A 15,058-nucleotide genomic window follows, 5' to 3' on the forward strand; every position below is an offset into this window, starting at 1 on the left:
TATTTATTTTCTTTAGAGATATTGTACATTTTAATTTGAAAACTCTGGCAGCCTAACAGAAAGGGCCATGAATTAGGAATTTTACCTGAGTTGAACTCTGGCTCTTCATTTACTAACTGCATGACATTGGCCAGTACTGTTAATCTTTCTGATCTTTTTTCCTCATTGGTAAAATGATGATGGTAATATTTGTCTTGCTCATGGGGTTTTGTGAGGATTAAATAAAATTGTTTATTTAAAAGTATTTTATTAACTGGAAAAGATGATATAAATGTTTTTTATTTATTACTAACAGCTGTTGTGTATAGCCTGACAATGCATTTAGTTATTTCTTTTTTAAATAAGGGGGCAAATGCGGATTAAGTTAAGGACATATATGGACCTATCTTATAGTTCTGTGTAGGTTTTTGTCTTTTTTTCCTATTTAGGTATGAGTGAATGCTCTGATCTTTAGTCTTCCTTGAGGTATGTGGAATTACAGAATATTAGAATTAGATAATCTTTCCCATTTCTGTGCCCTCACCTTAAAGGAAAGTAAAGCCCAAATAGTTTTTTGGGTTGCCCTGTATACACTATGAGTTACTAAGCTGGGACTGGAATCTGAGTCTCATGTTTTTATTCCATGGCTTATCCCATTATGAAGAAGAGTCATAGGATATTGACTTCATAGGTAAACAGAACGTCTTATAAGATAGTTGACCTGCTCTCTTTACTGGTTCTTCAGTATGTTGTTTTCCTTATTTACAGTGTTAACCTTTGGCAAGTCTATAAATTTGAATATGAATCTCATTCTGTGTATCAAATTTCCCCATTGGGCATCTCAGCATTATTTCAGGCATAATAACATGCCTAACGTGATTCATTATTTTCCACATAACTTAGTTTCTCCTCCTATCTCTCACCTCTGGAAGTGATACCACCATTTTCCAGTCTGTGCGTTCTAAAAGCCTTTAGAGTCGTTTGCTTGTGTTCGTAATCCACATCTCTTTCTCTACCACCTTCAAGTCCCTGGTCTCTGGATGCAGTATCCTAGCTGGATCCTCCTCCCCTAGTTTACACTGCCACCATCCTACCATCAGACTTATTTTAGTGTCAGTTACTTACAGAAACTTTCATGTCCTCAGCTAAATGACTTAGCTTGGATCACAGCTCATCATACCTCAATTATTCTGTTTCCGTTAACTCTATTCCTTCCTTTCTTCCTTACGGAGTCGTATTCTGCTCATTGTCCCTTGGTATTTCCTGCCTCTTTTTTGGGGGGCAGAGGGGCGGGGTGATTTTCCTGGTGTGCATTTCCCTCTGCCTAACTGAATTCTAGTCATTCTTTTAAAGATTGAAAATCTCTCTTACTTCTTCTGTGAAACCTCCAAATTTTTCCATGTTATCACCGTTTTCTCTAAATTTGTGTCGCTTAATCTATGCTACTAAATTTAGCAATATGAAAATACTTTGAATAGGTTTATCCTCCTTGATGATAAGGAACTAAGGAATAAAAAATCAACATGAGGTCTGTAATACTTAGTGTAGTACTGAACAATTCTAGAGATGCCTGAAAACCTCATTATGTTTAGGATCTGTTTATGTCAAATTTGGACTCTGAAATTGAAGTGTACTAATTATAGCTTTTACAAAATTTTTCTAGTATGTTTTGCTAATTTTCACTATTGTTTTATTAGCACGTTTTGTATCTCTTTAGGATAAAAGGGGTACAAATTTGGAATTGATAGTATAAGTTTACTAATTTAGTTATTAACTGAATTTATAAAAAATCACTGATGGCAGTGGGCTATTTATAAAAAAATTACTTGGTAAATATTGTAAAGTATCTTTTAAGGAAAACAGTTATTTACAATTGTGTAACTTTGAGTCATTTTCAGTGAACCTATTTGAAGAATAGCATTTTATTTTTGCTTATTCTTGGAAGTATCTCTCCCTAGTCCATAAGGATTTTTGCTTCAGAATCCTTAGTGGTCAAGTCGTTCAGAGAAGACTCAGGAAGAATAGAAGAATCCCCATCATCAAATATTATTTAAAAAATTGTTTTTAATTGAAAGCAGGGGAAAGCTCAAAACTAGCATCTACATAGTATCCTCTATCACTGTTAAAGCAAATAAATACCGTGTTTCCCCAGATATAAGACCTAGCTGGACAGTCATCTCTAATGCATCTTTTGGAGTAAAAATTTATATAAGACCCTGTCTTATTTTACTATAAGACCAGATCTCATCATATAATATATAATATAATATATAATGCTGGGTCTTATATAATACAATATAAGACCGGGTCTTACATAATATAAGACCCGGTCTTATATTAATTTTTGCTCCAAAAGATGCATTAGAGCTGATTTTCCGGCTAGGTCTTATTTTTGGGGAAACATCGTAGATGTAAAATTTTATCCCCTTATAAAACTGAGTTTAACCCTTATAAATAACACTCAGTTAAACCCTGTAGTGATTCTTTGTGCTAAGATTCTGTTTTTGTGAGAGGGCTAATTAAATATTAAGGTATTGCAATAGCTATTAAATAGGTATTATTTGAGTAGAGTGGCTAATCAAATGATATTTGAGTGCCGTTGCTTACTACAAGGAGATTTATAAAAAATAAAGGTAGCATCTGTGTATACCATCCTGTTTAGTTTTCAAAGAAAGATTGACACTTTCCTAATTATATCCCTAAAGCCCTTCTAAAAATTCTGAGAAGTAAACTGATTAATCACTTAATATTTAATGTTCTTATATCAGTTTTAGATATATCAAGCACGTAATACAGGATGTTATTGTTTCTTAGCAGTATTTTTTTTTTTTTTTTTTTTTTTGCAATCTGAAAATGTGTTGGTTTCTTTGCATGATGATAGGTAACATTTGTACCATGGAACTTTTAAAAGGGAAATTATATAATTAAAGGAACATTGCGTGTCATGTAGAGACTTAAGCTGTTGGTTTTACAGCTGACATTCTGTATGATCCCGAACAAGTCTTAATCACTTAGTTTCCTTAACTATAAAATCGTTTAATCCTTTGGTTTTTAAATTAGTATTTGTGTAATTTTGCTACTTTAAATATAAAGACCTAAGGAAATTTATGATAGTTTTAAAATAACTGTTATTGACTAATTTTGATTTTTAAAAAATACATTAACCTCTGTCAGGATTATTGCCTGGATTACTCGATCAAGATTATTACCAGGATTATTTTTCTTACAGAAAAACAATGGTATATGTAAAATTATTTGTTATGCTGAATTTTCTGGGAACCAAGCTATTGTGGCCAACATTGCTTATTGACTCTACACATTTTTTCCTTTGACGTTAAAATAGTTCTTTGCAAGATCTTAAATCCCTTTGTCTCTTTTAAACTGTTTAGTGTTACTGAAATAAATAAAACTGTTAATCCCTGAAAATATTTTATGAATCTAACTTTTAAGTAAAGTCATGCTGTTCTCACCAGAATTCCCAATAGGTTTTGCTATAGAAAATACATTTATGTGCTGCTTTAAAAGACTATCATAAATGAGCATTCAGATTTATTGAAAAGATGATAATATAAAAATTGACCCTACCGTAATTATATTAATAAGCTTCCTACACATACTCCTCAGAAACTGTCTTTTTGTTGCATTCAAGCATGGTACTTCTGCTTTAGAAACCTGTTAGAGCTAACTTTCTGTGTGACCGTGAAGCATCTTAATTGTGTTCCTTCTGTATTTGATTCCAACTAGGGCATTGTTTATTTACAAATCATACTTGGATGACATTATTTGAAATAACCTTCTTTTGTAGTAAATAATTTTTACAAAATACTTTGTTTCCTTCCATGAGAAAAATCTGTTTTTCTGTGTCTTTGCAAGTACAAATAATAGTTATGGCTGGTAAAACTTTACATAGGAAATAAGGTAAGGTGAATTACAATCTCTATCTTGTTAGGAAATTGGCTTTTGTCTTGGAAAGTAAGAGTTAATGATGTACATTTTAACTACAAAGCATATAGTACTTTTTAACTCATCTTATTAATTCAACATACCTTTAATACCAAACCTGACAAGTATATTACAAGAAAGGAAAATTACAAGCCAGTGTCTCATGAACACAGGCACAAAAATACTAAACAAAGCATTAGGAAAAGTTCAGTGGTATGAAAAAGGTAATACATTCTGACCAGGTAAGATTTATTCCAGAAATGCAAGGTTGATTTAATATTTGGAAATTATTTTAATTCACCACATTAACAGAAAAAAGTAGGGGCAGTAGATGGGAGGGAAGAACCCCATATGATTATCTCAGTAGAAAAAAACAATATTCGTGAAGTAACATTAAACATTCTGAAAACTAGGAACAGAAAACTTGCTAAATTTGACCAAGTGTATATGTATGCAAAGAAAAAAAACCTCTATAGCTAACATTCAGTGGTGAAATACTGAATGCTTTTCCCCTGAGATCAGGAACAGGAAAGGATGTCCATACTCATTACTTTTTTTTGGTAGCATAGGGCCTAACCAGTACAACAAGGCAAGAAAATGAAATAAATGACAAAGATCGGAAAGGAAGAAACAAAACTATATTTATTTACAGACGACATGACTGTGTGTGTAAAAAAATCCAAAACAATTCACAGACAATTATAATTAATAAGTAAATGAAATAAAGTCATTAGAAAGAAGGTCAGTATGTAAAAATGCAGCGCATACTGAAACCTGTTTGGAAAATAGAGAAGGTGTTATAGTTTGGAAAGTCTACTGCCTGTGCTTTGACTGTGTTCTTGAGAATTGCATCATCTTTTCTATTGGGTCTGTTACTTCCCTCCACTGGTTTCTTTTTTTAACAGATTTTCTTCTTTTATCACAACTCTGTCCTCATCTTTTGAAAGTACAGTATGTCTTGCTTTCCAAATTCTTACTATCTAAACTCTGGAATTAAATAGATTCAAATAGTAAGTAATATTTGTAATCGAATAGTTCATTGTTTTAAGACATTCTATTCTCACCTTTGGAATTGGGCTATATTTTATAGTCATTGGTGTTTCTTGTTATAATTGGCATTTTTTTCTATAGTTGGGATATATAAAATGATAATGTGTTTCATAGTTAGTGATGTCCTAAGCTCAGTGAAAAATGTTAGCTGATGCTCTATTTTTACAGGAAGAAGCTCCTGGATAAAACAAGGAAGTGGGATATTTCTAGGAATAAAGGAGTCTTGTCATTCTTATCAGATACTTTTATTTACTTTGAAAAAGCTCTCCTTAGTCCTACATCTGATGTTAATAAGATAACTTTGAAAAGGAGTGTTCCCTACTCACTGAAATTGGAGAAATGCTCAATTAAACAAATTACATGGGCTTTTTTACTTTTGGTTTTCTCACAGCTTTTATGATAAAATACATTTGAAACTTAAAATAGCGTTATGATACTCATTGTTTCGAACTGATTTTTGAGTACAGAAATCCTTTTTGGTCACAACTTTTCAACTTGTTATGGAACCCTCATGAAGAACAGTTTATGAAATACTCAAGCTATTTTCCGCAGATTATCTTGTGTTTCTCCCTTTAAAGTTATTATCTTATCCTTATGTAATGATAAAGTTTGGCGTTGTGTGGTGTGGTAAGGTAGCAAGGAAGAAATTTTCCCCTGGAATTATAGAGAATGATGTCTGAAGTTAGACCACAAACTCAATCTATGTTTCCTCTTGTGTTTTACTGAATATACCATTCACATATGTTAGTGATATTTGACTGTTTTCATTATTGCAGGAAATTAGTGAAATTTTGATACACATCAAGTACTGTAAAGAACCTTTATTTTTAAAGATCAGTTGTGCTGTACAGAACCAGTATAATTAGAGTATTCTAGGGTTTCATTTCATTTAGAGGCTAGCCATTCTCGAATACTAAGAATAGTGATGAGTTGTCTAAACTTTGTGATTTTCCCTAATCTAATTTCATAATAAAATATTAGAAAGTAGTGTCAAATTGCTACTTCTGTGGTATACCCAGATATTTACATGTTAGTAGCTAGAAACTAAGGCTCTTCTCTCATGGGTACTCTTCTATTTACGTAGTTTAAAAACTTTTAGGTCATGAATTCTTTTAAGACTTTGGAAGCTGTGTTTGTTCCTCTGGATGTTACATTGTTCATATACATGGTTTCATGTTAAGTTTTTATAGCATTCGGAAATCTCCCTGAAGGGGATCCGTAGAGTAGACTCTTTTCCAAGAACCAGTAACCAACCACCTCATGGAACCTGCAACTACTTGCTTTTGAAGGCAGCCTGTAGACTTTTATTTTCTTGACTTGACTCTTATGTAGAAAAGGTTGGCCATTTGGATCTCTCATCATTTGTTTAATTTAGTGCAAAGTGTTTATTGAATGTTTATAATGTGCTCTCGCACTATTCTAGGTACGAAAAATACAGCAATGAACCAAGCAAAAAAAAATCCCTATCCTCATGGGTTTGTTAATAAGCACATTAGACATCATCATGTTGAACTTCCTCATTTTATAGATAAACAAACTGAGGCCCCAAAAGGTACTTGAATTTACCCAGGATCTCATAATTAAATTAGTTAGTAGCAAGATTCAGGTACTGGAAGAAGTGCAAAGAGAAGAAATACATGGTTTTTGTTTCAAGATCCTTACAGTGTATATGGGAGGAAGACAAATTAGTACATCATCAGGTCATTTTTATTAAATATATAATAGCTGTAGGAAAAGAATTTCATAAAAGGACCTAGGTAGAAGAAATAAATGATTAGGGCTTTATGGAAGTCTTGACTGGTTGTGCTGCACCTGAACTGGGCTTAAGAGAATAAGGTCACTTGAAGCAGAAGGAAGAGAGAAAGAAATGTTAGCTACTGTGTTTCCTGAAACTAAGACCTAGCCAGACCATCAATCAGCTCTAATGTGTCTTTTGGAGCAAAAATTAATACAAGACCCTGTCTTATTTTAATATAAAACTGAACATAATATAATATAATACAATACAATACAATGTCAGGTCTTATGTAAGACCAGGTCTTATGTAAGACCCGGTCTTACATTATATAAGACCGGGTCTTATATTAATTTTTCCTCAAGAAGATGCATTAGAGCTGATGGTCCAGTTAGGTCTTATTTTCAGGGAAACACGGTAGCAAAGGAAAGGAGAAAGAACGCAATCAAGTTCATCTCTGAATTGTAAATTGCAAATTATTATGAAGGACAAACAATTGCAAATTGTTTGAGGGCCAGCATCCAGTTTCCTTCCTCCTGTGCCATCTCTTTGTACGGTTTTTGCTTTAGTCATTAAGAATACTCGCAAATATATTCAGTAATTAATATTTTCTCAGTGATATGTATAATAATGACTGTTTTTTCTTAAAGTTTTTGTATGTTTTTGCTTTTTCTTCTATAGGTATATGGTATTAAAAAATTTTTATAGTTTATCCCTCATTCACGTAATTTAGTTATTCCACATATATAGTACATTTTAGTTCAAAGTGCTAAATTTTGACAGAAGTACTTTAACATTGAGTTTTATAAGAAAACAGGACTTAGTAAATCGTGGATGCTTGATACATTTTTAAAAATGAAATTGAATTTGTATTGGTAGGTGTTATCTACATCTACTGGCCTAACAAAAACGGTGTATAATCCAGCTGCTTTGAAAGCTGCACAAAAATCCTTACTTGTTTCCACATCTGCAGTTGATAATAATGAAGCACAGAAAAAGAAACAGGTAAGTACAGCTATTATTTTACACAATTTACCTGGAGGAAAAACTTTTCTGCATGTGCGTGTTTTTTCAATGCTTATTAGCAAAGTGGAAGTAAAAGGAATATGCTGGCTGCCACTGAACTTTTATTTTCCAGAGTGTAGAAGTAAATATTTTGTTTCTTGGAATGAAAGGCTCTCCTGATCTTTGAAACTTGCATACATATTTAAGTTTGACATAGGAAAACTTTGCATTTAATTTTTGTTGCTAAACTTCTGCCATTAAACCTATTTCTGTTCTCTTGAATAATTTGTTCATTGGAAAAATAAACAGTAAATATTTTAATGATATTTTTGATCCCTTTCTCTAGGAGGCACTGAAACTTCAACAGGATGTAAGGAAAAGGAAACAAGAAATTTTAGAAAAGCACATTGAAACACAGAAGGTAAAATATTAAAGCTAGGTTTGGCAAAATGTTTTTATAAATGTTGCAACTTTGAGTGAATTTAATCTTATACTATATAGACAGTCCTGAGAAACACTTACTGTAATTGACAATGGTAAAACTAAAATATCATCAATGATAAAGTATATGTCAATTGATAACATTTGACATATTAGGGATGAAGAACATACATTAAATGGTAGACTGGGAATTGGAGTAGTTAAATGGAATTATGGTCATCAAACTTGAAATGAAAACAAGGAGTATTTATCCAGGTATGTTTGTTCAACAGATAGTGAAATGCAATCTTTTTCTCAATGTTGAGATATGTACCTTTCTTTACTTGGCTTGTCTAATACAGTAGCTACCATAACAGTCTTATGTGACTATTGAGTACTTGAAATGTGTCTAGTCCAAGTTGAGATGTGCTGTAAGTATAACATACCAGATTTCAGAGACTGAAGAAAAAAAGTAAAACACTTCAATAATTTTTGTTGAAATGTTAACGTTTTTAATATATTGGGTTAAATAAATTATATTATTAAATTTTACTGTATCTTTTTTATCTTTTTAAAGTGGCTGCTAGAGAATTAAAAATTGCTTATGTGGCTTGTAGTATTTCTTTGTACAGTTTATGACAAATTAGTGTAGGTTCTTAATTATGTCTGGTAATAAAGGTTATGACACTTAAAAATATTGAAAATACAGAAACTTTTTCCATTTTGGTTTAAAATATATGTCTTTTATAGTTTAAATTTGGGTGTACTTGATAAAGAGAGATCAAAAGGCTTTATACCAAAAACTGAAACCTTCTTGACACAGAACCTATACTATTTTGTGGTGTCTTCTACCCCATGTTTACCTGATTTATCTTTTTTCCTATCCATGTTGGGGATATCATTTTTAGTAAGCCTAGCCAGTTACTAATCCCTTGACAACATAAATGTTCTGTTTTCCTAATACCTCAGTATATGAAGGGAAAACAAAACTTCCTCCTACTCATTCTGGGTTATAGACTCCATTTGGAGGGAGAGGACTTAGAGGCAGTAATATAAACAAATGGATTAGAAAGTAAAATTGTTAATATTTCAAATTGACAACTTTTCAGGGATCGAAGTGAGTTTCTCCTAAGAGACCCAAATGGTAATATTATAGTTATTCACAAAGTAAACCAAGATTAAGGCTTAAATTGAGATAGTTAGCATCATCAATCTACTATCTAAGCCTTGCTATGAATATATAAAGTAGTAATTTATTTTTATGTTTTGTTAGGAATAAGTATCTTACATTGTTTTTTTAAAAATTTGGCAGATGCTAATTTCAAAACTGGAGAAAAACAAAGCAATGAAGTCTGAAGATAAAGCAGAAATAATGAAAACATTAGAGGTTTTGACAAAAAATATTACCAAGTTGAAAGATGAGGTCAAAGCTGCTTCTCCTGGACGCTGTCTTCCAAAAAGTATAAAAACCAAGACTCAGGTATTTTAATTTGTGTTACTATTCATATTATTATTTAAAAAACATTATAATACTACATTGTTTAAGATTCATTTTCCTTTTAGGTAATACTCTTTGCTCAAAATCTAACCATTGTGTGCTACCATTCTCGCCTTCTTCCATTAATTAATAAGTAAATAAATACAAACAAGCAAACTCTACTTTTTTTGAATCCTGTGGATTACAGTTGGAAAATCTATAATTAGTATGGTTATGGATAATCTTGTAAAGGTAGCTTGACGACAAAATGATACAGGTACTAGAATACTTCACTAAGGAATTTGAGCTGTATTGTGTAAGAAGTTGGTGGTGTAAGACATTAACGAACAGAGAAGTAACATTCTGACAGCACTGTACAGAATGAATTTATTGGAAGGAGGGAAATTCAGGTAGATTAACCCATTAGATATAAATAAGTGTGCAACTTAATTTCAGATGGTAATAAGTGATTAAGTAAAAACAGAGTTAAACAATATTTACACTTGATGTGTGCTTGTATATGTAAAAAATTATGAGTTCATATTGATATTTCTGATTCTAATCCAACACCATAGGGTTCTTCCTTCTCTTATTCCATATTTAGTCCATATTTATTCCATATTTTATCTCCATTTCCATAATGACAACTTGGTTCTCACTAACATCAATACAGTATTCGTTTGCTCAGTCCTCTAATACATTGCAAATAGTCCCAGAATTGCTATAACAATACCACTTCAAACAACTAAATATAAAATTTAGAACTTACTTGCATTCTTTATAATTTCACAATATATTCCACTAAGGGTATAGAATGAGAACTGTGGTTTAGTATTACTTTTTTTCCTTTTGTGTGGTTATATTTTTAATTTGATAAAGTTAGGTGTATTTCTGTATGTATTCATTTTTGGTTCACCCCTCATTCTTGCTAATTTAATTTTATTGTTTTGAATAAGTAAAACATCAACATGATTGAAAAGTTAAACTATAAAAAGATATATATAGAACACCTTTCCCCTTTGATTCCTAACACACTCTTCCTCACTCTTCTCTCCTTGGTGTATGTATGTGTACATTAATTCATACTATGTATTGCTTATTAACACCTTGGTTTTTGTTTTTATTTTCAGTTATTTCCTGAAAATTATTTCATATCAGTCTATAGAAATCTCATTCTGACTTCTGTACAGAAAATGAATTATAGGGAAATCAGTGGAGTAGGAAGAAGTTAGGAAGCAATGCAGTAGTGTAGACCAGAGGTGATTGATGGCTTGGACTAGGGAGGTATGACTGGAGGTAGAGAAGAAATGTACACATTCAATAGGAAAGTGTAAAAGTTTTTGTAAACAAGTTTTGTGTAATATAAGATATTATTGTCACCTAAAGTGTTAATTACTATTTTCTAGATGCAGAAAGAATTGCTTGACACAGAGCTGGATTTATATAAGAAGATGCAAGCTGGAGAAGAAGTTACTGAACTTAGGCGAAAGTATACAGAATTACAGCTGGAAGTATGTTTCATTATAGCTACACAATGTGCTAAAGAGGAGCAGGTGTAGTCGTGGTGGTTAATTTGAAAATATATTCTTATTCTAGTCAGTGATTCTTGGCAGTCTCTGGCAAACATATTGGGAGTTGATATAGGAAAGAGGGAAGAAGTTAACGTATTTTTCAGAGCTAGTAGAGAAAATATTTAATGAGGGGTGGCAACAGTTCTACCTATATACTTCTGGTGAATTTTGTTCCTTTTCTAATTTTGATTTATCCTTCCCCCTAGACCAAAGTATATTAAAACCTTTCTCAGTTATTTTTATGGAGCTATCCTATGCATAAATAGGCATATTACATTGAGTTCTCTAAGAATCAGACTTCTAGTGGTAGAACTGTATTGAAGAACATGCTTATTTTGCCCATAGATGGCACTGTGGATGTTTATAGAAGAGAAAATAAACTGCTTTCTTATAACTTAGTCATGATTATATAAGAAAATCAAGTGAAATTGATTCCTGTACATGAGACTTTTTAACATTTAGCAAAAAGATGTTTAAAAATCAGAATAACATTTTTAAGTACAGAGACATTAATGCTATTAAAGTAGTTGGTACTTGTCTCTATCAGTTTGATGTCGCAATTTAATTTTTCATATTTTAGATTATTTTGTTTAATTTGAGAATAATACCTTTTTCCAAATTTGTTAGCACTTGATCATCTTTTTCTAACACAGTACAAATCTATATTGAGTATTGGCATCCAGGTATTAACGATTTAACATTTAGCAGCCACTGTGCTTATCTTAAGACTCTGTCTTATCTAACAGTCACAGGAAACCCTAGGGTGGTATCCTAAACCTACACACATTTTGCATTCTCTGGAAACCTGATATGGTTGCCTGTGTGTCCTGCCCAAGATAACAGGTTTTGAAAAAGATATTTATGTTAATATAGAACTATTTTCCCTGTTCTGGAGATTTCATATCTGGGTTGGTAGGATTTATAAAACAAATTATCATTCAAAAATTTTTAGCCTATAATTTTACTAGATACATAATATTACCAATATTGTTTATTAATTTATGTTTTGGTTCTTTATCATGATATAGCTAAACACTGACTAACATTTTCTGTTTGTTTTCTATATTGGCTAAACTGTAGTTAGCAGCTAATATATATGCAGTAACGCAGTGTTTCCCAGAGTGGTCATGAATACACCCATTCCATTTTTTTGTTAACAGATATTCGTGAAAAAAGCTCGGAGGCCAAATAAATTTGGCAAAGTTTTTATTGGACATGACTTTTGACTCTAGGGTTTTTTAGAGGCTATTAACTTAGGAGTTGCCAAAAATACGTATTGTTCAGTATTGCTCAAACTTACTTGTCCATGGACTCCTTTTTCAGGGAACATTTTGTTCCTCAGAGTACACATTTATATATGCTGCTCTATTAGTAACATTAATCCTTGAATTTTAGATTATTTTAGCTAATGTTAAGATATCTTGAGGTATTTATACTTGCAGAGATGTGGCAGTGGTGCCTGCTTGACATTTCCACTTGGATGTTTCACATCGTCAGACTCAACATGTTCAAAATTGTGCTTATGTTGCCCCTAAACTCCATCTACGCAGTTATGCCAACCAAAAACCTGAGAGTTTTCATTGATTCCTCCCTTTCCTTAAGTATTCATACCCAATTAATCACCAAGTTTTATCCATGATGCTACTCCCTAATCTATCTTAAGTGCATTTATTTCTATCTTTATTGCCACTGCTGTAGATAAACTTCTGTCTTCAGTTTCTGGAGTTACTGTGTAGCCTACTGACTAGTATCCCAGCTTGTTCTCTTCTTTCTATCCTGTTCTTAAAACTCTAGCCAGAATAACATTTTAAACTTCGATTTGATCACATCACTCTACTTCTCTGCTTTAAATGTTTTAATTGATTTGCATAGCTCTTGGAATAAAATTCAGAATCCTCAGTGTGATCCTTAAAGTTATTCATGATCTGGCTCTACCTGTCTCTCCAGCCTTGTCTCTCCATTCCATGTGGTCCAGCTACACTGAATTTTATTTGTTCTTTGAAGTACAATGTTCCTTTCAGTTTTGGTTCCTTTTGTTCATGCTGTAACCCGCACTTCTGGGGATAACGTAGAGAATAAAATGGGAGTGAAGGGGTCCTTATGGAACTTTCATTCTAGTAGTTTATTTATTACAAACCTTAGTGTTCTGTGCAGATCTTTAATGTTCTATAAAATCTTAAAGTATTTCCTCATTTTTCAAGTCACTTCTCATGAATAAAATCAAATAACTTAGTTGCTTAAGATCTCTTTACCCCTCTAGTATTTGAGTTTCATGAGGTAAGGACTTGCACATAGGAAGTGGAAGTCCTTACCTATTCCTTCATAAATAAAGGAAGGAATGGTGTGCTGTCCACATAGAGTGATGTGGTGGAATATAAGTTACTACATGGGACATTACTGTAAGTGATCAAAAGGATGAATTTAAAATAACTACCTACTGAAGTCAACAGGGAAACTAATGGAAACACTTTTAAAGTCATAAATAGGAAAATACATTTATTGTGTATATAGGTATTTTGTATCTATGTATTAAACTGACTTCTGAAGTAATACTTAACACTATTATTTGGAAATCAAAATTGCTGGTCTTTTTGTGATGCAGTCTTATGTCTTGGAGAGTATGAATGTGGTAGAAAAAAAGCACATTTAATAATTTCAAGACATTGCTTAAATTAATACTAGTTTTTCTAAATTCATTAGCTACCTAAATTTGCTTTCACTTTCAAAAATAAAACCCCAACTTAAATTATGAGATCCTTTTAGGGCACTATTTGAATATGATATCAAAATGTGTAAAAGTTTGACTCATCTGACAGAGTATGACACTTGGCTTATGCTAGTAATTATTATGTTTAACCTATGTGTCTCATTTCTTCTAGGCTGCAAAACGGGGGATTCTTTCATCTGGTCGTGGCAGAGGAATTCATTCAAGAGGTCGAGGTACAGCTCATGGCCGAGGCCGGGGTCGCGGTCGAGGTCGAGGCGTACCTGGTCATGCTGTGGTGGATCACCGCCCCAGGGCATTGGAAATCTCTGCATTTACAGAGAGCGACAGAGAAGACCTTCTTCCTCATTTTGCGGTACTTTCTTACTGCCCAACAAAACAAATACTGATAATTATTGTTGGGGATAATGGATATATTAAAGGAGAAATTATGAAAATGACATCAGTAATTTAAACCCATTAATCTGACCGAGGGTTTGATTAATCTATGATAATCTTTTGTTAATTATTTAAAAAACAAACTGTAAGGGGTTTTGTTTAATTATTAATCTGAAAAAAATGTTACAATTCTTACACTTAGTAGGCCTTCAGGTATTGTGAAATGAGTATTAGAGAGGCAAGTCCTGTAGTTACATTTGATACTAAAGTATACTTTAAAGGAAAATTTAACACATTGCATGGCCATCCAGTTTTTTTTTTTCCTATTAAGATGGAATTTAATCTGTTAATATTGTATTCTTGATCTAGCTGGTCTGGAAATGAAACAGCTACTGGTCCCAGTGGACGAAAATTATAGTTTAAAACTTGTAGAGCACTTATTTTATGGGAGGTGTTATTCTGAGTGCCTGATGTAACTCAGTATTAGTTTGATTATGAGGGTAGGTACCTTTATTATGCCTATTTTAGAAATAGGGAAAAGGAAGCATGAAGAGATTAAGTAACTTACTCCTTTTTGAATAGTAACAGCTGGGATCTGATTCTAGAGTCCATTCTCTGCGCTCTACAGAACTTTCTGTGTGGAGTGTGTGTGTATATTTAACGAGATTGTGGAATTATAATTTTGTTTTTGGGTAGGAAAGAAGGCAAGTATTAGTAATGACATATAAAGGACTAGAATTTTATATGATAAAGGTTGCTGTTTGTAGAAAAATCCT

At 32.4% G+C, this 15,058-nt stretch overlaps 1 protein-coding gene across 11 annotated transcripts in view; it reads left to right on the forward strand.

The window, feature by feature from the left end:
• Positions 1-15,058, forward strand: part of RBM26 (RNA binding motif protein 26) — a 79,933-nt gene that overhangs the window by 44,486 nt on the left and 20,389 nt on the right. For all 11 annotated transcript variants that reach the window (XM_081045563.1, XM_081045564.1, XM_081045559.1 and 8 more), the window contains exons 15-19: positions 7,586-7,711; positions 8,058-8,132; positions 9,444-9,611; positions 11,015-11,119; positions 14,059-14,259. In XM_081045563.1, coding sequence (XP_080901689.1) covers positions 7,586-7,711; positions 8,058-8,132; positions 9,444-9,611; positions 11,015-11,119; positions 14,059-14,259 — 675 coding nt within the window. The remainder of the gene's footprint in view (positions 1-7,585; positions 7,712-8,057; positions 8,133-9,443; positions 9,612-11,014; positions 11,120-14,058; positions 14,260-15,058) is intronic.

Source organism: Rhinolophus hipposideros, assembly GCF_964194185.1.
Source record: "Rhinolophus hipposideros genome assembly, chromosome: 4".
Classification (NCBI taxonomy): Eukaryota; Metazoa; Chordata; class Mammalia; order Chiroptera; family Rhinolophidae; genus Rhinolophus; species Rhinolophus hipposideros.